Raw genomic sequence first — 23,829 nt, forward strand, 5'->3', positions numbered from 1 at the left:
CCTGTAAATGGTTTTTACCTGATTAGTTGGAATTTATTTGTTTCCCTCTCCTCTGATATACAATAGTATTTAAAGTTTGTATCACGCAGTTTAGTATGTAATTATATACCATTGTTTATTTTTGTTTCATATCTTAAGTTTTATCTACAAATAGACAAGTTTCTCATGAACCTGTTTAGAATTTAATTCTGGGAAAGACCAGACTCCGTAAATTGGGCAGCTGCCCAGTGTTTTTTCCAAAATTATTCATTAAATTATCTTCATGCTGGTTAAGTTAGGTTGGTCTTATTCAAGCAAGTGTTCAAGTCTAATAAGTAATATCTAGTGTAATGTTACTTCTAAGTGTTATTTTCATGCACTTATTCTGAGTTTCTCAAACTTTATCTTATAGGTATTTCTGCATTTGAAGTTCAGCCAATTTCCACTGACGTCCATGAAGGTGGAGTTGCTCGATTTGCATGCAAGATTTCATCCAACCCTCCTGCAGTTATAACATGGGAGTTCAATCGGACAGCTCTACCTATAACTGTGGACAGGTAGATGTAGATTTTGTCTTTGGAGAAGATATGGGAGTAATGAAGACTTCATATGAGGTTATATAGGGAGAAACACCATTATAGGCCTCATTTTTATTTAGGCAGTAATAACTGATTGCTTAAGACATTTCAAACTTAGCCAGAGAATTAGATCATCAGTCTCTGGCACATGGGGCATGGTCCCTGGTTTAGATCAGAATTTAAATAGATTATCCTACTGCCTTGATCCTTTCCTCAACCATCTGTTCTAACCATGAGTATCTGGACTCCAGCCCAAGGTTTTAGGAAACCAAATGACACTCTTATTGCTGGGAAGGGCAGTGCTGGTGTAAGGGTCTTTCATATATGCCCTGGTAGCTGCCCACTCCTGTCTCTGCCTTCCACTTCCCAACCCCCTCTTCACTACAAATGCGCGCACGCGCACATGCACACATCTAGTGTTCTGAGGGTGGTTGGGATTTAAAAATCAAGAACTTGATAGCAACTCCAAAAAATTTGATTCCTGCCGTGCTCCTGAGTAGGCAAACATTTGCTAACATGGTAAAGCACTAAGATGGAATAAGTTATTCATGGAAGTGCTTTATTAAAAAAACAAAAAAGAGCATATCTATATATGTCTTGGACAATATGTGGATATTAATAGGTAAAAAATTCAGGAATTTGAAAAAAATTACACTAAACTCTGGGCCACCAGTTAGCTAAATCTATGCTAGAATGTCAAATGAGACTCTGTAAAATTCGACTGATAGATTGCACAAACCATGTCATGCTGGATTGTTTTATGTTTTAGAGAGCTTTAGTGACCCAAATGAAAACAAGAGAATCAAGCTAAAGGTCTTTAAAGTATTGCTTCTAGCACTGTAAAAAGGTTGAGTGTATTAATTCCTATCACAGAATATGTTAAATAAAATATAAAATCTAGGCCCAGCACAGTGGCTCATGCCTGTAATTCCAGCACTTTGGGAGGCCGAGGCAGGCAGATCACTTGAGGTCAGAAATTCAAGACCAGCCTGGTCATCATGGTGAAACCCTGTCTCTACTAAAAATACAAAAATTAGCCGGGCATGGTGGCGTGCCTGTAATCCCAGCTACTTGGTAGGCTGAAGCAGGAGAATCGCTTGAACCCTGGAGACAGAGGTTCCAGTGAGCCGAGATCACGCCATTGCACTCCAGCCAGGGCAACAAGAGCTAAATTCGATCTCAAAAATAAAATAGAATAGAATAGAATAAAATAAAATAATCTACAAGAAGTTTAGTTATCTTTCTCTCATAACAGGATAACCGCCCTACCAACAGGAGTATTGCAGATCTATGATGTCAGCCAAAGGGATTCTGGAAATTATCGTTGTGTTGCTGCCACCGTGGCCCACCGACGCAAAAGCATGGAGGCCTCGCTAACTGTGATTCCAGGTACCTACCATGCACAGTGGCTTTTTCCATTTTTATGATGTTTTATTGGCACGGTTACTACTTTTTCTCCTCTGCTGTAATAATGTGCTATAAAGTAGAATTTCATTTAAATTATTATAATCTATTTGGAAAATGGTTATTTTCAGTTATTAAGCAACTCTTCTTTCATAGGCCAGTTTTCTATGTTACGTCAACGTCTTTAAGAAGTATTCAGTCTTAAGAAAGATTAACAAATACTCAGTCTTTGGTATTCTATTCAATACCAAAATTCACTGATGCTCAGGTCCCTTATTGAAAATGGCATGGCATTTTCATTCACCTAAATACCCTCCTTTATACTTTAAATCATCTCTAGATTACTTATAATACCTAATAATGTAAATTCTGTATAAATCATTGTTATATTGTATTTTAAAATGTGTATGTTTTTATTTTTTATTTAAAAAAATATTTTCAACCTTGAGTTGGTTGAATTTACAGATGTGCAACCCGCAGATACTGAGGGCTGGCTCTATTTCACTTTTGTTTTAAAAGGTGTAAAATACAGAAGGCACAAAAAAGAGAGTAACAGTCATCCATTTCTACCAGAATTGCCTAATGTGGAAAAAGATATGTTTGTTTCTAGTTGTATTATTTTGCTTGTCATTTAAAGAAATACCGTAATTTGCATTTGTAAAAATGATACATGCATTTTATAAAAAGTAATGTTTATGAAAATAGAAAATATAAAACTTCTATATTAAACAATTTTTTAAAACACAAAAATAAAAGTTAAAAAATATCCTCAGTCTCAATGCAAAAATTATCATTGTTAATATTAAGCAAACACAATTTTATATATTTTGCTATATATTAATATAGGTAGAAGGGAAACTAGAGAGATGCATATAAAGAAATAGGTATTTCCTTAAAATGCAATAGATGATAGTTTTTATTTTAAAGGTTAAGTTTATTTAAATGTAGCGGAAGAAGACCTGGACTGAAGACATTGTTGAACTTCATATAAGTGTTTACTCTTCACAAGAGATACTGGTTTCTAACAGATTCTTTAAGGCTGTAAAAGAATAAATTTTGAAAAACATAAAGAGGCTGAAGTTATGTATTTAATGCTATGCTTTAGTTCTAGGTAAATAAATTTTAGATAATTAAATTATATAAGTGAGTGCTTGAACCTCAATTAAAAGTAATGCTATGGAAAATAACCTAAATGTCCATCAACTGATGGATAAATAAAATGTGTTCTATCTATACAATGATATACATTGCTCAATAAAAAGGAATGAAGTACTTATGCATGTAACAACGTGGGTGAACCTTGAAAACATTATGCTAAGTAAAAAGAAGCCATTCACAAAAGACCACATAATATATGGTTCCATTTATATGAAATGTCTAGAATAGGCAAATCCAGAGAGACTAAAAGTAGATTAGTGGTTACTAGGCTGTGGAGAGAAGAAGAAATTGGGAGTGACTGCTAATGGGTTTGGGATTGTTTTGGAGAGTGATAAAAATGTTCTAAAATTAATTGTGGTAGTAGTTGTACAACTCTGAAAACTCTAAAAACCACTAAATTATATACTTCAAATGGATGAATTGTATCATATGTGAGTTATATCTCAATGAAGTTGTTTTAAAAAAAGAAAAGTGAGTGATGAGAATAAATGTCCTACTAATTTCACTTATTATATCTTATTTATGATTTATTTTTATATTCTGTCTTTTCCTCCCCAAAGCTAAGGAGTCTAAATCCTTCCACACACCAACAATTATAGCAGGTCCACAGAACATAACAGCGTCTCTTCATCAGACTGTAGTTTTGGAATGCATGGCCATAGGAAATCCCAAACCAATCATTTCTTGGAGCCGCCTTGGTAAGACTTCTCAGGAAAAACAAAACAAAAAGTCTTTTCCTTAAATTTTGTTCATTCTAATGAAATTTATAAGATGTTTATTTTATATACAAAAACACAGGTTTGGCTATTGAATGTCTTAATTTTTTGCCTTTTCAGTGTATAGAGAAAAGGTCTTAACATAGAGAATTTTATACTTAATTTTATACTTTCCATGATTGATTGCTTGGATAGTGGTCTTTTGACATAATTTCAGATTATCTGTTACATTGTTTTAACTGAAGTATTCTCCTTGAAATAGATCACAAATCCATTGATGTCTTTAATACTCGGGTACTTGGAAATGGTAATCTCATGATATCTGATGTCAGGCTACAACATGCTGGAGTATATGTTTGTCGGGCCACTACCCCTGGCACACGCAACTTTACAGTTGCTATGGCAACTTTAACTGTATTAGGTATGTTCCTTTCATTCTGCAATCAGGGGAATCTTACATTTTAACGTTTGCCATTTTATCTCATTCATAGCTTACTACTGTCTTTCTTGAGCTTTGTAGCATTGATGTGAAGTATGGTAATCCAATGATGAATTTCAGGAAAAAAAATAAATATTTATATTAAAATATAACTGTAGAATCATTCTGAGGTCACCATTCTGTTTACGTGCGTACCATTATATTTCTTCTTCTTTAAGCTTGCCTTCTGTCTCCATCACACCTACACACATATCCATGTACCTATTTGCCAATTTAAAAATTTAATCTCTTGATTATAGCCACTTGCACTGCATTCGCAAGTGGCAATATATTGTTCTTAGTTAAGAAGGATGATAGGTACATATATTTTAAATGTGTCTATATAGATGCTCTGAATAGGGAAATCGTGGAGAAAGTGAACGCTGAGCAGTGCCGAGAAAAGGCACCTGGAGTGATGTATGAAGATGTAGATAGGAGCTCAGCATGTCAGCCATCTTCAGGAATGGGACTTGTTTCATTTACTGTTTTCTTCCTTGACTCTTTACATCATTCCTATTAGGATCACAGAAATATTGTGTTTTTTTCTTTAAAAATAGCTCCTCCTTCATTTGTTGAATGGCCAGAAAGTTTAACAAGGCCTCGAGCTGGCACTGCTCGATTTGTGTGTCAGGCAGAAGGAATCCCCTCTCCCAAGATGTCATGGTTGAAAAATGGAAGGAAGATACATTCAAATGGTAGAATTAAAATGTACAACAGGTAGGCTGTGTCACTTTGCTACCATTTTATATATGACATAATGGCTTTAGTAATTTTTATGTGAAATGGTTATAATTATATCAAATACCTAAATTATCTTGATAGTTATTAACAAAATGAAACTAAACTAAGAAATTAAGATTTATAACATTAGCATGTCATACATGTGCTATGCTAAATACTCATGAGTATTTTATACATGGATCATGAAAGTGGTAGGTGATAATAAAATGAATGTTACACAGTTCCCCAAACTCCAGGGTTCTTGTGCTGTTAAGCCACTAGTTAAGTTACCACAAGAAAGCATATTAGCTCTTTGGGGTCTTAGTTCCTTCTTCCAAACAATGAGAAAATTAGAAGAAATAATTCTCTAATAATTTCTCCATAGTTAATGATTTTAAGAATTCATTTTTATTAGCATAAATACGAATTATTGTAACATTCTCATTTGTGTTGAACAAAACTTAAACATTTTGTTGACCTGTATTTTATGTGCACATTATAATATTCTGTAAATTAGATGCTATTCAAGTAATATAAATTCTTAATAAGAGCCACATTTTAAAAAATAAGTTGTTACCTAAAGCAACGAGCATTTGAATATCACAAATTCTAATGCAGACTCAAAAATGAATAATTTTAAGTAATTAATGTAGAATATTTTTCACTGGGACAGATTACATATTTTTTTTTGGTAGGTCAGTAACTTTTATCATCTGAAATGAGACTATATAAGCCAGGCATGGTGGCTTTTGCCAGTAATTCCAGTGCTTTGGGAGGCCAAGGTGGGAAGATCACTTGAGCCTAGGAGTTTTAAGACCAACCTGGGCTGAACATAGTGAGACCTTGTCTCTACAAAAAAATTACAAAAAATTTAAAAATTACACATGCCTGGAGTCCCAGCTACTCAGGAGGATGAGTCAAGAGGGCGAAAGGATTATTTGAGCCCAGGAGTTTGGGGCTGCAGTGAGCTGTGACTGTGACACTGCACTTCAGCCTGGTTTACAGAGTGAGACCCCGTCTCTTTAAAACAACAACAACAAAAAGAAAATGACAAAAACAAAAACACACCAAAAAGTCTTCAGGATTCCACATAGTTGCTGCAGGGTTCTACAAATGCTTGAATTTAATTTGAATTTTAAAATAAAATAAGATGAGAGTATATTTAGCAATAGCTAAACTTTATTTTGAATTCATTCTTAGAATTTTTCATGGAAATAATTTTTTTTCTTTCCCCAGTAAATTGGTAATTAACCAGATTATTCCTGAAGATGATGCTATTTATCAGTGCATGGCTGAGAATAGCCAAGGATCTATTTTATCTAGAGCCAGACTGACTGTAGTGATGTCAGAAGACAGACCCAGTGCTCCCTATAATGTGCATGCTGAAACCATGTCAAGCTCAGCCATTCTTTTAGCTTGGGAGAGGCCACTTTATAATTCAGACAAAGTCATCGCCTATTCTGTACATTACATGAAAGCAGAAGGTAAGTAATATTAGGAGTGCTTATTTTTGAGTACTCCTTGCTATCAAGGATTTGTTTTCAGTACGAATAATGCCTTACATAATCCACAAAATATTTTTGAAATTCTGTGGCATTTATCTTCTTTAATAAAATAATCTATCATCTTTGTATTTATTGTTTTCTAAATGTCATGCTGTTGTGTACTTTGTATATGTAAGTATAGTTGAAGATTTTTCTGTTTAGAAACAGTTACCAGCTAATACAAAGCATCACCGCCTGCTTAGAAGTTACAAAGTGGTATACTTATGAATTTCATTCCAGACAAGGCATAAATTCCTTAACTGAGACTTAATATTCCAATTTAAGTATGCAGTTACATTAGTCATAGTGGTGTAACTTGAGTAAAATAATAAACTATGTATATTTTTATTATTTTTAAGGGAGAAAGTAAACATTGTCAAATTCCCCATATTTTTGCTTTTGTATATTTTAAATATTTTGTATATTATGAATGTTTTCTGAAATCACATAGAACCCTCTGAAAATTGAACAGGACATTCTTTACTCCTGTCTCATCATATAAAAGTAGAAATAAAATGTGTCTTAAAATTTGTATTCAGAATTATTGGTTCTATTTTGGAGATTTAAAAATTTTTCTTATATTTTACTTTCAGCGAATACCTTAGAGGAAAAAGAGAAACTACTGATAAATCCTAGAAATTTCTCTATTGATTTTTCATAGAAACCATGGTAAAGGCTTAGAAATTTCAGTTCTATACTTAAACAGCTTAGCTTTTATGGAATATACGTTAAAAACAAATTCAAACACCTAAGGATGGGGATATAATAAAATTATCCATAGAAACAGGTGGTTTGTTGTTGCTGCTGCTATTTGTTTTTTGTACTTTGAAGTAGGGTTTTGAAAAGGAATATTTTGAATGTAAATCAGGGGTCATGGAAGCAAGAAGAATGAAAGTCTGATAACTGAGCATGCTGGAGTATGTTAATTCCCTTTTTAGTGATTTATGAAGGTAAAAGGAATGCTGGTTTTGGTGGGGACCACTCTTGTTCCCTATTATGGTTGTTTCATTAGAGCCTCCACATGCGGCTCAGTAGTCTATTCAGGAACAGAACAAGGCTTTTTAATTCGAACTCAAGGACCTTGTTTGGTAGGTCAGAAATCGTACTATGCAGCTCCTAATTAACAAGCCATTAGCCAGTCTGTTGTGAAATGCCTGTAATCTTGTCTAATTAAAATGCTATCAAGTTAATTCAGAAATGTGGGAAAACTTAATACTGGAATTTGCCTTCTGTTTTGTTTGTAAATCCAGTGTGGGGAGAAGGGACTCCGTCTTTAGAGAGATTTGATTAAGTTGACATGCGTTTACTGTGAATTGTTAGCAAAGCACAGTGGCTGCCAATGCTCTTGTTCCACTTTACAGGTTTGCTCTGTAGGAATTAAATCCTACAAAGACAAATCCTCTTCTATACCTTGCCATGCATATTTGATTAAGAGTTGCTGAGACTTTTTTTCTCTTAAAAAAAAAAAAAAAAACAACTGTGGGAGAAAGCATTTTGAGGCACATTCTGTGACTCCCAGTTTTTTTGCCCTCAGTATTATAAATAAAAGAACAACTTATGTCAGTCAAATTTAATAGAATCTCGAGGGGCAAAATGAGATCTTTTGCAGGACAACTTTTGGTTTGTTTTTCTAAAGAGTGGAGCCATTACATTCCCTACTGTCTCTCCATTTATGTTTAAAAGAAAAAAAAAATGCCACAAGTTGAAGCAAATCAAGTTTACACTGTTACGGATTACAATATTCTGTTGTGTTAAGCTCTGTTATATTACTGCTGTACGTTGTCTCTTCTGTGGGTTTTGACTAGTTGGTAAATGAAGTTTGGAGAAGATGAATTCTTTTCAGTTTGATTTATTCAGGAAAAAAGTCCTCTAGAAATTTGTAGCAAAATATGGTTACTTTTAGAAAATAGAGACCTTCCTGTTCACATTTTGTAAAGAGGCACGGAAGAGATTGAGATTAGACCCAAGGATCAGTGTTTCACAGTGCAGGCAAATGGTCTTGTTTATTTTATTTTGAATATCTGTCATTTTAAAACATGGATTCTTTAATTTAGGTTTAAATAATGAAGAGTATCAAGTAGTCATCGGAAATGACACAACTCATTATATTATTGATGACTTAGAGCCTGCCAGCAACTATACTTTCTACATTGTAGCATATATGCCAATGGGAGCCAGCCAGATGTCGGACCACGTGACACAGAATACTCTAGAGGACGGTAAGAAAGCATGATTCTAGATCATTTCGTTATGAATGTTCGTATGTTTTGTCAATTTCAGTGAATAAATGTGTTTTAAAGAAAATATATTCTTTTTGGTTAAAAAACAGGTGTGTTAAATTTGCCATTCAAAATCTCATTCTTGCTTTTTGCCAGTAGCATGGTAAGGATAAAGAGCACTTTCAGAATAAAAATTCAATAATAAAATTCTTATATTCCCATTATATTTCTTCAAAGGTTCCTAGTTTAAATTGTGAATATGTTGCAAACTTTTTTGTACTGAATAGAACAAAATGTGAGGTTTGTCTAGGCATGAATAACTGTAATGACTGTTACATATTGAGTGTATGTAGTGACTGAGGGCCAAAGGTACTGGACTTCTAAAACTTGGACTTTATACAACTTATCACCTGTCAAAAAATTCTTAGCACTTAGTACCTATTGATTAAATACAATATGCTTATACTCCTTAAGGGGGAGAATGTTACTTGTTCAACTTGTTTCCTAACCATGGGTTGAAAATTGAGTTGTGGTTCTTTTAGGGAACACCAGACCTTCATATTATTCTTATAATGGTGGGAAATTTCATCCATTAAGATAGCCCTAGAGAACTGATTCTCCTCCTCTCAGTCTTTATATCATGTTGTAAAAGGAGGCATCTGTCTTTCCAGAGTCTCTAGAAGACCTTTTTTAGTACCCTGCACTGTGAAAGGGAATTATTTAATATATGCTTAATCATACTGTTCTCCCTTAGCAAATGTTTTATTCTCAAGCAATGATCTGCTCTTAGTTTTTAAAATGTTTTTGTATAAATAATCCCCAAATCTCCTTTTTGTTCATTTAGTCCCAGATCTCTTATTATATCTTTATAATGCCACTTATTTGGGTGTTTATAAAATCAGACTTAGACTAAATGAAAAAAGGTTCACTCGTGTGGATACTGAATCCAAATTTTAGTTTTCATTTAAGAGCCTATTCCACTTTAGAGCGAGCTGCAGTATATGACATCTCTAGTTACCTGGTTACTGTTAACCTCTGTTATGCATGTCTAAGGTGAAAAGCAGGCTAATAAAGATAGACCTTTTTTTTTTTTTGGTTTGTGAGGTCTGTTCTCCCTCTATATCCTTGAAGAAAGTGAGTCTTAGTATAGCAGGGAAACACTGTAAAAGGAGCTATTATTATTTTCTTCATTTTGTGTCTGAAGAAACCTAGATACAGAGAAGTTAATTTGACCAAGATCGCAGAGTCATACATGGTAGAACAAGGATTCAGACACAGAGAAGCTAACTCTAGAACCCATCTGAACTCTTAGTATTAGACCACCTGTCACTGTATTTGACTCATTTTCCTGAAATGCCAGTTTTATTAAAATGTTTGGAGGAAAAACTGTTTTTATATTAAACAACATATGTTGTAATTAGGAATACAAAATTCACATTAATTTTTAAGATGCAACTCTTACACTTCAAAATACGATTTGCTCGGTTATAACTGTAGAATCCTAGGCTTCCCCACCCTTGTATAATTCACTCTCCCTTGTTTCAAAGCCCCTTTGGTGGAATTATTTGAGAAGTGTTCTCGTATTTTGTATGAATATCAAACATTCTCATACTCGTTCCAAACAGCAACAAAACAGTTGCAATCACAGTGAAGAATATCTTATCTTCTTTGTTCCACACACTTAACCCTCCCTCGTTATTTTTTCTTCTTTTTTCTGGTTTATTCTCTGTTTCACTGAAAACCTCTGCTAGGGCTAAAAGTGTCTCTTCTTGATGATACGTCGCTAATTAAGAGAATGCAGTTACTGGTGTGCTAAGTGGCAATTCAACTCTAAATATTCATAAACAACCTGTTTTCTTCTATGACTTAGTTCCCCTGAGACCTCCTGAAATTAGTTTGACAAGTCGAAGTCCCACTGATATTCTCATCTCCTGGCTGCCAATCCCTGCCAAATATCAGCGGGGCCGAGTGGTGCTGTATCGCTTGTCTTTCCGCCTAAGTACTGAGAACTCCGTCCAAGTTCTGGAGCTCCCGGGGACCACGCATGAGTACCTTTTGGAAGGTCTGAAACCTGACAGTGTCTACCTGGTTCGGATTACTGCCGCCACCAGAGTGGGGCTGGGAGAGTCATCAGTATGGACGTCACATAGGACGCCCAAAGCTACAAGCGTGAAAGGTGAATTTCTGAAGACTGTTGAGAAAAGATAATACAGTATTTTTACTTTTAAATCAAGTTTTTCTTCTCGAAATTATGTTTATATTTTTTAAATTTTGTTTTATAAATAAAAATATTCTGTAGGTGATGGACTTAATTGAACAAAATTAAACTTTTTATTAAGTGGTTGCTTTTGCATAGAGTTTATTTGTGTGTAAACTTTTTGGTTGTGCTGTTAGCAAATCTCTCGTGAACAGATCAATACAAATCAAACTCAGTTTCCAAAGTAAGATATTCGTAGAAGCCTAATTAATATTATTGCCATATATTTTTAAAATCCTTAGTTCAATAGGAAGACTATAGGACTGCAGAATTCTACACTCTTCTGTTTTACTAATGTGGAATGTAACATGACTGGTTTTCTTGTTAATTGACTGACAAGAGTGCCTGTTCTCTATATCACAGAGGAGTAATGAATGGCCAAAATTAGAAAGTATTTATTGCCCCTTTGAAAAAAAATTAAATATGTAGATATCATTATTTAGATATCTTGGTCTTTTTAAGATAGTATTTTATATATTTTAAATTTTGATCTCAAAGTTTAATATTATTGTGAAATTTGGAAAGCTAGGTTACGGTATAATTATTGGATTGACCCTTTTGGTAACTGTTTGCTTAAAACTGAGAGAACTACCCTATTCTGTGTCTTTATGTGGATGTTGGGTTGTTTATACATACATTTTCTGATGAATTTTACTAGCCCCTAAGTCTCCAGAGTTGCATTTGGAGCCTCTGAACTGTACCACCATTTCTGTGAGGTGGCAGCAAGATGTAGAGGACACGGCTGCTATTCAGGGCTACAAGCTGTACTACAAGGAAGAAGGGCAGCAGGAGAATGGGCCCATTTTCTTGGATACCGAGGACCTACTCTATACTCTCAGTGGCTTAGGTGAGTGAGTTTGTACTGTGCTTTTCCCTTTTTCCTTCCTCTCTGACCAACTGGGGAAAAAGTTATTGGATAGAAAGCAGGAGAACTGACTTAACGGTACAAAGAAAAGAATTGATTTTACTATGTCAGTGTGTATATGCTACTGCCGAAGCCAGTGATTGGTCTTTGACTTACCATTGTGAGTCCAGTGGCAAAATATCAGGCAGCCATTGTATCTTTCTGTCTTTGTCCAGCTCTGCAAATCTGCTTTTCTTTGTGGAGTTCACTTCTGGTAGATTGAGTTCCTGATCAATTATTGTGAGTGTGTGGTGGATGTAGAATAGGAATTAGAACAGGGATATCACCAAATAATATTCAGTGGTTAAGTTTCAATTAAAATGTGCCTGAGATTGCTATATAATTGCTATATAATTATGAATTAGGTATAAAATAACTGAATATTTATATAGCTGTAACCCAGGAACACTGGGAAAAAGCACTTAACTTTGTGATTGAGTTCATCAGTGTTCCGAAAGACACAATTTTATTCCCTAGTCTTCCTATCTTTGTAGAGTGAAAGGAATTTCATGATGTAAGCATGTTTAGTAGAAAGTAATGTATATCCAAAATGAATACATGGGCCGGGCATGGTGGCTCATGCGTGTAATCCCAGCACTCTGGGAGGCCAGTATGGGTGGATCTCTTGAGGTCGGGAGTTCAAGACCAGCCTGGCCAACATGGTGAAACCCCGTCTCTACTAAAAAAATACAAGAATTAGCTGAGCATGGTGGCACGCGCCTGTAATTCCAGCTACTTGGGAGGCTGGGGCAGAATAGCTTGAACCTGGGCAGAGCTTGAAATGAGCCAAGATCACGCCACTACACTCCAGCCTGGGTGACAGTGCGAGACTCTGTCTCAAAAAAAAAAAAAAAAAAAAAATGGATATAAACTGATAAAAACTCATCAAGATATAAAGTGTACACTTAGCTATTTGTTGCTCATAAGTAGATTTTTACCCTTAAGTACAAAGCAGTCCCTTTAATTATGATGACCAACCTGCTAAATACCTACTGAATTGTTACACCTTCTGGACATATTAGGATTTTACAAAGCACTGTGGCTTTTCCTTTCACAGACTGCCCTGTGAAGGGGAGGGGAGGTAGGCTCAGCAGTCCAACCGTGGGCTTCTCCATTTCCTTCCCTGGCCTCACGGTAGCACAGGCTGTGAAAGCAGCGTTGGATTTGAGTCTCTGCACAGTAAGAAGCAGTGGTGGGAGACTGTTTTCAGATGCAGGGACACAGAACTTCATCCTGTGGTTCTATGCAGTTTTCCAGATGGTATTTTGCTTATAATCTCATTATGTTGGTTTTTAATTTAATCTGCATTCGGTTAAATAAGTTTCACTATTGATCTCTGTCACGCAGTTTTTTCTTTTCTTTTCTTTTCTTTCCTGTGTGTGTGTGTGTGTGTGTGTGTGTGTGTGTGTGTGTGACGGAGTTTCACTCTTGTTGCCCAGGCTGAAGTGCAATGGCACGATACCAGCTCACCGCAACCTCTACTTTCAGGTTCAAGCGATTCTCCTGCCTCAGCCTCCCAAGTAGCTGGGATTACAGGCATGTACCATCATGCCCAGCTAATTTTGTATTTTTAGTAGAGACGGGATTTCTCCATGTTGGTCAGGCCGGTCTTGAACTCCCAACCTCAGGTGATCCACCCACCTCAGCCTCCCAAAATGTTGGGATTACAGGCGTGAGCCACCATGTCCAGCCTGTCACACAGTTTTATAAATGATGAGGAGAAATTACTTATGTTCCACCTTCCTTAAGCCATTGATACTGAGATGACATTAGCCCAACCTACTGCCACTGAAGCCAGCAACATTTATTCCTAGTTGTGGCTTCTCAGTGTTCTGTCCCTTTCCCTGCAGATTATTGATTCAAGAAAATTTTGCTTAGTTATTACATAAGAAACATGATTTGGGACAATTGTTGATGAAGAATCATAGATCAAGCTTACTACTTCTCATTTTCTGTTAAAGAAAATATGAATATATAGAAGATACAAAAAAATACATTCTTAGCACGCTCTTCTTATACATCACAGGGAGCTTATTCTCAATAGGTGACTAATTTACTAGAAAAAAAATTGGGTTGTGAAAAGTTTAGAGAGACATTTTATTAAAACTTTGGCCATTCTTCAAAATTTTCTACAGCTACATACATACATATATATACACACATACAACGCATGTATGTATTTATTTATTTATAATGAGGAAGACCCATTGATCTTTGTTGAACTTTTAAAATCATCTCTGAACTATGGTCAACTTTCAAAACTTTTATTTTCTCTTATGTTTTAAAATTAAATCATATATTACTGCCCTTGTTTTTATGTTGTGAAATCCACTGTGTATGCTATTTGAGGCGAATCCATTTAAAATCACTTCTAATGCATCAACTGGGAAATTATTTTGTCAGTATACTATGTCTATGAAAATAGCTGCCTGTTTCCTGACTGTGGAATTAGATTGAGTGGTTGGGCTGATTGCAGTTCAGGGTAACAGAGACCTCTCGCAGCTGTAGAGACTTTCTTGTTAGACAGCAGGTTCCGCACCCCTGGAGCTACCAAGTCAAGGCTGGAATGGCTGACTGGCAGAGATGCAGTTGTGTATTCAAGCATTGTGCAGCTGTTGACTGGATCACCTTTAAGGTGCCTTTTCATCTTGAGACCCCTATGGTCTAGTCTTACTTTCCTAGAAAGTCAGTGCTGGGGCCTTGCCAAACTTAGAGCAGTCAAATACGTTTAACTCACTAAGCAGGCAAGTGTTAGCAGCTATCCTTTCCTTCTTTCTTTTGAATATTGGGAGGGGAGTATGTTCTGTTAACTGGACAACTGACCATCTGTGACCATTTTTAGTGAGAGCATCTGGCGGTAGCTGCCTGTTTAACAGAGAGTGATGTGTCTGGGGGGCATTAGGTTAAGGGAATCCTATCTGTGTCTTGCATGGTGAATACTTGCTTTCAGTGAGCTTTTGCACATTAAAGATACTCTAACTGGAGCTAGATTTGCTAAGTAGGCCTGGAAATGAAATTTAAATGCTTCTTTTTGCTGATTCAATGTCAATTTGAGTAACAAACTAGTGTCTCAAAATTTCATTTTCATACTAATCCCCTTTCTGATGCCTTTATACACATCTTTTTATTTTTACTTGTGATAATTAAGTTTTCAGTTTAAAAAGTATATTATAGGGACATACTCTCCTTGGTAATAAACACAGTTCTTTGTTTCTGGAAGAAAGAAAAAGATGAATGAACTTATATATTTCAATTCATTTAACAAGCATTTTCAAATATTTTTCTGAGACATTGTAGTACTACATAAAAAGGTGTGACAGATGTAATCTCTGCTTAAAACGAAATATTAAACAAAAGACATTTAATTGAGTGATTTTTCCAATATCGGCACAAATTTCTAGTGAACTAAATTTAATTATACTTAGCAATGAAAGTTATTTTAGAACTTTTTACTCTAAAACCTCAAAGCTCAGTTCCCTAGATGTAGAGTTTTTTTAAAGTAGCTAAAAGGATTATTGCGTCTTTCATAGTATAATATAAATATTGGCAGAGTGATGGAAATACTTTGATGTTAGCTTGTCTGATTTTGATGACTTAAAATGTAGTTTGATTTTAATTAGAACTAGTTTACTTTGTGGGGTTGGAAAAAAGCATTAGACTTGGGATTTAATACATTTGTGTGATTTGTTGTAAGTGGTGGTTTGAGACTTTGTATCTTTGTGGTGATTAATTTCACTTAGATTTTTTTTCCCCAGGCACTTTCAATGTTTAGCTCCGTCATAAGTAGGATTTTTAAATACTTGTTACATTCATCACACAATAAACTGAAGCAGAATTACTAACATACTTGTGTTCCCTGATAATTGATTGAAATAATTTGTTCCTCTTTTTTCATCTGTTTATTTCAGAAATTGGCTTTAAATTCTGAAGTTAGCTTATAATTACAAAGGAACTGTTTTCACAAGCTGTCAACTGTCCTGAAAAATTAAGTCTTTATATGAAGGAATGAAAGGGGGCAGATTTTTAGGTAGTACTGTTGTTAAATTAACATTTAGGACACTGGTGTTAGATCATCTTTAGCTTTTATTTTGCCAAAGAACTTGAGCTTGTTCATTATTTTATTTAATTTTACAGTAAGCATGATTAGTGTGAGCATGAGATTTCACCCCAATTATAAATGAATAATTAAAATAATAAACTATACACTACAGCATTTTATTTATTTATTTGAGGCGTAGTCTCACTTGTCAGCCAGCCTGAAGTGCAGTGGTGCCATCTCAGCTTAATGCAACCTCCACCTCCCAGGCTCAGGCAATCCTCCCACCTCAGCTGGGTCCTGAGTGGCTGGGACCATAAGTGTGCGCCACCACGCCGGGCTAATTTTGGGTATTTTTGGTAGAGACGGGGTTTCGTTCTGTTGCCCAGGCTGGTCTTGAACTCCTGGGCTCAAGCCATCCACCTACCTCAGCCTCCCAAAGTGCCGGGATTATAGGCGTGAGCTACCACGCCCAGCCTTACTCATTCTGTCAAACAGTCACAAAATAAATTTATTTAACTGAACTCAGTAAACTTCTTTAAAGGAATACTTTTGGAAACTACCTGCCTTGTAGACTAGAAAACTAACTTGACAAAAGTGTGAGTACAAATTATAACAAAAGAGAACATTTAAAAACTATTGTATTTCACTTTCTTCACTATGAAATATTTTTAAGTTACCCTTTCTTTTGTTGTGTTTAACATACTATTATGCCAAAATATGTTGAAACTTCAACATAGACTTTTTTCTTAATTTGCCAATAAAGCAGAAATTTTTGAATATTTCATTCTCTGCAGTATCTTAAAGTATCAAATATGATTGATACTCAACTCAAATTTTAGAACTTAATATTTGAAAAATTCAGAAACCAATACTTCAAAAGAAATGAAGTATTTGCTTCTAAAAAAAAAGTACTAAAAATACTATTATATTAAGATAGTAAAAAAGAAAAGATTTTTCATTTGCCAGTTTGCAGCTACCTCTAATTAAAAATAAAGTGTTTACAGATTGATGAAACTATAAGAGCTATATAAGAATTACAGTGCATTATCTGGTTATTTTTGTTCGTAAATTATTTGTGTTAAATGAAAGGTCACCTGCCATTGTAAAATACTTTGGGTGTTCTCTGGATGAATTAGAGGTATATCTCCTGCTTACATTTGGAAAGTATTGCCCAGATTTTAAGTCTCAAATCTTCTGGGAAACCTCTTGTGACTCTAAATGGTGTCTGTCATTCCCATAGTACATCATTTACAATGTTCTATTATAGAAATCACATGACACTGACAGTAAAAGAAAAACATCAGTCAAATAAGTTCCTTGTCTGTTGCCTGGATTTGACTTCAAATTTCACAACTTATTAACAGATTAAATCCTAGCTGTTCACCTAATCTTTTAGGTAGGGATAATGATATTGATTTTAGAATGTTAGGGAGATTAAATGAAATAATGCATATAAAAGTTAGCATAGTGCCTGGGAAAATTGCATTATAAGTTCTCAACACATGTTAGTTGTTTTTGTTGTTAAAATTATTATCCTCCCAGGAGAGCAATGTATTTAAAAATTGAGCCTGTATTTTAAAAATTGTGTCTGTATGTTTTAAAAATATTTTTTGAAGTAATTTACCATGATCACTAGATTTGAAAGCTAATGCATCTTGAGCTTTAAAATGTATATGGATTACCCACAGATCTTGTTAAAACACAGATTCTAATATTCAGTAGATTTGGGTGCAGCCTGAAATTCTTGCATTTCTGCCCACTTTGAGAAGTGAAGATCTAGACCAGGAGTAAGCAAACTTTTTCTGTAATGGGCCAGACTGTAAATATTTTAGGCTTTATGGGTGTTATGGACCCAATGTTTGTGTCTTCCCAAAATGTATATGTTAAAGCCTTCACCCTAAATGTGACTCTGGTTGAATATAGAGCCTGTGAAAAGATAGATGATGAAGGTTAAATGAGGTCGTAAGAGTGAGGTTCTAATCCAGTAAGGCTGATGCCCTTATAAAAAGAAGAAGAGATGCCAGAGCATGCTCTCTACCATGTGAAGATGTAGCAAAAGCCCAGTCACCTGCGAGCCAGGAAGAAAGCCCTCACCAGAAACTGAATCCTGCCAGAGTGTGATGTTGGACTTCCCAGCCTCTAGAACTGAGAGAAAAAAAATTTCAGTTGTTTAAACCACTCAGTCTGTGCATTTTGTTATGACAGCCTGAGCAAGACTGATACAGTGGACCATGTAGTCTCTTTCACAAGTATTCAACTCTGCTACTGCAGCACAGAAGCAGCCTTGAAAAATACATAAATGCATGTGTGTGGTTATGCTCCAATAAAACTTCATTTGTGGACACCGAAGTATGAATTTCGTATAGTTTTGACTTGTCACAAAATAGTATTCTTTAAAAAATTTTGTTCAGGCTGGGAACAGTGAAATACAATCTCATGTCTATAATCCCAGCACTCTGGGAGGCCAATGTGGGTGGATCACTTGAAGTCAGGAGTTCAAGACTGGCCAACATGGCATAACCCTGTCTCTACTAAAAATACAAAAATTAGCCAGGGGTGGTGGTGCATGCCTATAATCCCAGCTACTCAGGAGACTGAAGCAGGAGAATCGCTTCAACCTGGAAGCCAGAGGTTGCAGTGAACCAAGATTCCGCCACTGCACTCCAGCCTGGGTGACAGAGCAAGACTTTGTCTCAAATAATAATAATGAAAGAAAAAGAAAAAATTTTTTAACCACTGAAAAATTAAAAAAACAAAACAAAACAAAACCTTTTTAGCTGACTGGTATATCAAGGGCACCAGGCCACATTACTAGAATTTGGAAGTTCTAAATTTAGACTGTGTGTAGTTCTTGCTTCTCAAAGTGTAGTCCCAGGACCAGCAGCATAATCTGGGAGTTTATTGAAATGCTGAATTTCAGGCCTCCCCTCTACCTATTGTTTTAACACGTAAGGGTAAGGGATTTCGACATTAGGTTTATGCCTTTCTTGTTAAGCCAGTTCTGAAACTGTGTTAAAGTGTTTTAATTTCTCCATCCTTTTATGTGAGTTAGCTCTCAGGAGGCATCTAGTCACAAATCTAACAACATGTTCTGTTCCCAGAAAAAAACCTAATTATTCTTGATTTGGTGCATCTCATTTTAGGCAACTGTGATTCTGCTAAATTAATTAGGTTTTGTGGTTTTAGATGAACAAGAAAATAAATATAGCCGTGGAGTCCATAAATCCATAACATAAACTGTTATTTGAATCCACAGGGTAAAGCCAGGAGTGTTTAGTAGTAATTCAAGAAGAGAATATTTTCTAACCCATTCAGCTACTGTCATTGAGCTTTTCAATGTGTACTTTTTTTGTTGTTTTCTTGGCAGGCAGAGTCTTGCTCGGTCGTGCAGGCTGGAGTCCAGTGGCGCCATCTCTTCCACCTCAGGGGGTATAACCTCCATCTCACGGGGTTCAAATGATTCTTGTTCCTCAGCCTCCCAAATAGCTGGGATTATAGGCGCCTGCCAGCACACCTGGTTAATTTTTTTGTATTTTTGGTAGAGACAGAGTTTCACCATGTTGCCCAGGCTGGTCTTGAACTCCTGAGCTCAGGCAATCTGCGCGCCTCAGCCTCCCAATTGCTAGGATTATGGGTGTGAGTCACCGCACCTGGCCTCAATGTACTCTTAATACTACTGTACGGTTTTCAAAGCCCTCTATAGCAGTGTAAGTACAGTGTTTTATCGAACCCAGTAGGTCTAAGATGAAGAAGCTCCTATACTTTCTTGGTGGTTCTCTTGCTAGGCGGGTTGTGACATAGTAGCTCCTTGCTCTTGAAAATCAGAGGATGAACTAAATTTAGAAATTTCTGATAACAAGCTTCAGTTACCACTAAATTAATTGCAAAATTGAAAGCATCCTCCCAACATGCAGTTTTAACTTCTGTGATACTTCAGCTAACTCCTTATGAAGACATTGTCTAGGAGATAGTGTCAGTTAGAAATGCAAAATTTCTGCCAGGTGCGGTGGCTCACACTTATAATCCCAGCACTTTGAGAGGCTGAGGTAGGAGAATTGTCTGAATCAAGGATTTTGAGACCAGCCTGGGCAAGATGGTGAAACTCTATCTCTACAAAAAATCAAAAAGTTAGCTGGGCATAGTGGTACATGCCTATGATCCCAGCTACAGGAGGCTGAGGTGGGAGAATCTCTTGAGTCCAGGAGGTTGAGGTAGCAGTGAGCCGTTTGCATCACTGCACTCCAGCCAAGGGAGGTAGGGCCTGTGAGACCCTGTGTCAAAAAAAAAACCACAACATTATTTCTGAATTTAGTTTAGAACTTTACATATGTATATGTAAATATATAAAGCTGCTTAGTTTAAAAACATAAGGTTGTTATCTGTACCAATTTAATTACTGTATTTTGTTTTATAAATTTTTATATTACAGTTTATTCATCTTGGCCAGGTGCAGTGGCTCACGCCTGTAATCCCAGCACTTTGGGAGGTCGAGGTGGGTGGATCACCTGAGGTCAGGAGTTCAAGACCAGCCTGGCTAACATGGTGAAACCCCGTCTCTACTAAAAAATAACAAAAATTAGCTGGGCATTGTGGCAGACGCCTATAATCCCAGCTATCCGGAAGGCCAGGGCAGGAGAATCACTTGAACCCGGGAGGTGGAGGTTGCAGTGAGCCGAGATCGCGCCATTGCACTCCAGCCTGGGCAACAAGAGCGGAACTCCGTCTCAAAAAACAAAAGCAAAAACACCTCTCACCCCCGCCAAAGAAAAACCAAACAAACAACAAAAAAACTCTACACAAATGGTTAGCTTTATTCACAGTTGCCAAAACCTGAAAACAACCTAAATGTCCTTCATCAGGTGAGCAGATAAACTGCAGTACATCCGTATCCTCAGCAGTAAAAAGCAGCAAACTATATTGCTGCTTGCAAGAGTTCATTGATGAATATCAATGTCAGTATGCTGAGTGAAAGAGGCCAGTCTTAAAAGGTTACATTCTTTATGACTTCATTGGTATGACACTCTTGAAAAGTGAAAACTGGGGCCAGGCGTCGTGGCTCACACCTGTAATCCCAGCACTTTGGGAGGCCGAGGTGGGTGGATCACCTGAGGTCAGGAGTTCGAAACCAGTCTGACCAACATGGTGAAACGCTGTCTCTACTAAAAATACAAAAATTAGCCGGACGTAGTGGCTGGCACCTGTAATCCCAGCTGCTTGGGAGGTTGAGGCAGGAGAATCACTTGAACCCGGGAGGCAGAGATTGCAGTGAGCTGAGATTGCGCCACGGTATTCCAGCCTGGGCAACAAGAGCGAAACTTTGTCCCCCCACCAAAAAAAAAAGAAAAGTGAAAACTGTATGGATGGAAAACAGATCAGTGATTGCCATGATTAGAGATGGGGGCAAGACTTGACTACACGAAGGCAGCATTGGGAGCTCCTGGATGTGATGAAATTGTTCTTTTTCTGGTTGTAGTGGTGGTTGCACAAAGCTATACATGTGTTAAATAGGACCATACAACAACAAAAAATATATTTCAGTATATGTTAATTTTTAAATTAAATTAGAAGACTGAGGATTTTGAGATCAGATGACCAGGGTTTGATCCCAGCTCTCCAACCCTAAAAGTGTGATCTTGCTCAAGTCACTTCACCTCCATGAACCTCAGTTTCCCCTCGACATTTAGATTGCTCAGAATTGTTGAATGTGGAACCCACAGGACAGCGGGTTGATACATAATAAGTGCTCGATAACTGTTATCTGTAAATATGATTAAGGAGAGGAAGAAATTAGAATGATGCTCAAGTGTTCTGAGGGATGGTACTTTTGCTCTGTAGTAGGGCTTTCAGAAGTAAGACCAGGATTGGGGAAGTAGAAGATACTGAGTTCACTTTTTATCATATTGGGTTGGAAAGGTTGGTGTCCCAGTGGAGATGTCTATAGCAGCTTAATATACGGGTTTAGATTTCAGAAGAACTGAGATGGCGAATTAGCGTTGTGCAGTTGGAAGTTAAGGCTGTGTACTCTGCCCTAAGGGACCAGCGTCTCTCTGGCTTAGCTACTTTGAAAGAAATTATCAGACTTCAGCAGAAGAAACTAGTCAGCATAATTGTAAAACAAAGGAGGTTAGGTCACTTTTAGGAAACAGAGGCACATGCAGCAGATCTCACTGAAATTTCTCTTACTATGTGAAACTTCAGACTTTCTGAATTTTCTGAGATACATCTTTCAGTGGAGTCCCTTTAAAAAAAAAATCTTCAAAGACTTTCAGAAACTGAAATTTTTCAGTATAGGTGAGGTCATACTTATATTTGTTCTTAGTTTGGTGCAATTCTAAACATCTATCAGTCTCTCTTACTTGCCACAAAAGATAGAGGAATTTTTAATAAGAAAGAAGCAAAAGAGATCAGGCTGCCATATTATGGGAGAAATATAGATGACATTCCAAATGGAATCTCCTAGCAAGTTACGGAAGATATTTTGCTTTCTTCAATATTTGAAAACCTTTTTTAAACTTCTTTTTGTAACCCAGTTGAATGCAGTAGCTCAAACTATCATAATTTGCATTTCTGCCTCTTAAATTCGGAGGATTGCAAACAATATTAAAATAACAGTGCTGCCGGAGAGAAGAAATACCTTTTACTTGCGTGCTGTATATAGCATTGTATCAGAGTTGTATTAATGCCACCCTATGGGATGTTACAGATCATTTTAGTTCATACTTAAGTCATTTTGGAGAAAGAAGAAAGACAGCAATATATGCCTATACTTAAACATTTTTTTCACCATCTTTAAGAAAGTTCAACTTTCCAAAAAATTTCAAACACAAATAATTGGGCAAAGAATTTTGATGTTTTTTCCTGGAGCTTTATATCCTTAGCCTTGAATAGTCATCACCTTTTGAAATGCTCTAAAACACGGAGAGCTCTGTGAAAAACATCTATCTTGTTACTGAGGTGAAAAATGTGAACAAAATGATACACAGCTACTCCTCTTTTTTCTTTTTTTGAGCATTAAGCAAGGTTTCTTTTTCTTCCAAGAATAAAACTGATGCATTTGCCTAAATGGTCATCACTTTTGTAGGTTTGAAGTTGTTTTACTGCTTTAGCAGCTGTGTGGCAAGTTTTCTAGCAGACAGTGGTGGTAGGGAGGGGGCTCAGTTGCATCTGGTTTCTCTTTGTAGAATGACTGAAAAGTTGATATTTAGTGGTTTTCTTGAGAAAGCAGTTCATGTGGAGAAGAGTAACTTTTTTTAGTACCTAAATTAGCTTGCTGTGATTCATATGCATGCATTTTGTCTTCTTGCTTAGAAAAGAAAAGAAAGAAAGAGTAAAGAAAATCGTCTACCCTGAAACTACATAGCACAGATAACCCTTTGACCTTTGGCACTGGGTAAAGATTTACAGTACTTGTGGAGCCTCACTCCACATGCCTGACTGAAAAGAACCCTAAATAAAGTAAGGCCCCTGTGGAGATGGAGAAAATAAGCAGGATATGAGGAAGTTCCATTATTTCATGTGGCTGTGTTGCTGCTGTTGTTGTTTTAATCAGTTTATAAGGTGAAATACCAGTTGGGATGCACTTCCAGTTTAGGGGGTCTGATGTCAGTTAAGTTTGTGCTCTGATATTGGAAGAGTTGGGAGTCAAGGATACCCTGGGCATGGTGTCCTTCTCTGTTTCTCTTGCACCCAGGGAATATCCCCTCCTGCTGGCTCCCTTAAATTAAATTCTCATTTGAAATATCTGGATAGTTGTTTGTTTGTTTGTTTTTGGGGAAAGCAAGACAATGAAAACTTTTTTTTGTTTGTTTTTAAGAAATGGGCATGATCAACAGA

At 36.3% G+C, this 23,829-nt stretch overlaps 1 protein-coding gene across 2 annotated transcripts in view; it reads left to right on the forward strand.

The window, feature by feature from the left end:
* LOC105489865 (protogenin) overlaps positions 1–23,829 on the forward strand; it is a 123,910-nt gene that overhangs the window by 59,100 nt on the left and 40,981 nt on the right. For both annotated transcript variants that reach the window (XM_011755065.3, XM_011755072.3), the window contains 9 exons: positions 392–536; positions 1,813–1,946; positions 3,680–3,817; positions 4,098–4,256; positions 4,871–5,030; positions 6,270–6,517; positions 8,632–8,796; positions 10,667–10,972; positions 11,712–11,900. In XM_011755065.3, the coding sequence (XP_011753367.2) occupies positions 392–536; positions 1,813–1,946; positions 3,680–3,817; positions 4,098–4,256; positions 4,871–5,030; positions 6,270–6,517; positions 8,632–8,796; positions 10,667–10,972; positions 11,712–11,900 (1,644 nt within the window). The remainder of the gene's footprint in view (positions 1–391; positions 537–1,812; positions 1,947–3,679; positions 3,818–4,097; positions 4,257–4,870; positions 5,031–6,269; positions 6,518–8,631; positions 8,797–10,666; positions 10,973–11,711; positions 11,901–23,829) is intronic.

Source organism: Macaca nemestrina, chromosome 7 (assembly GCF_043159975.1).
Source record: "Macaca nemestrina isolate mMacNem1 chromosome 7, mMacNem.hap1, whole genome shotgun sequence".
Lineage (NCBI taxonomy): Eukaryota > Metazoa > Chordata > Mammalia > Primates > Cercopithecidae > Macaca > Macaca nemestrina.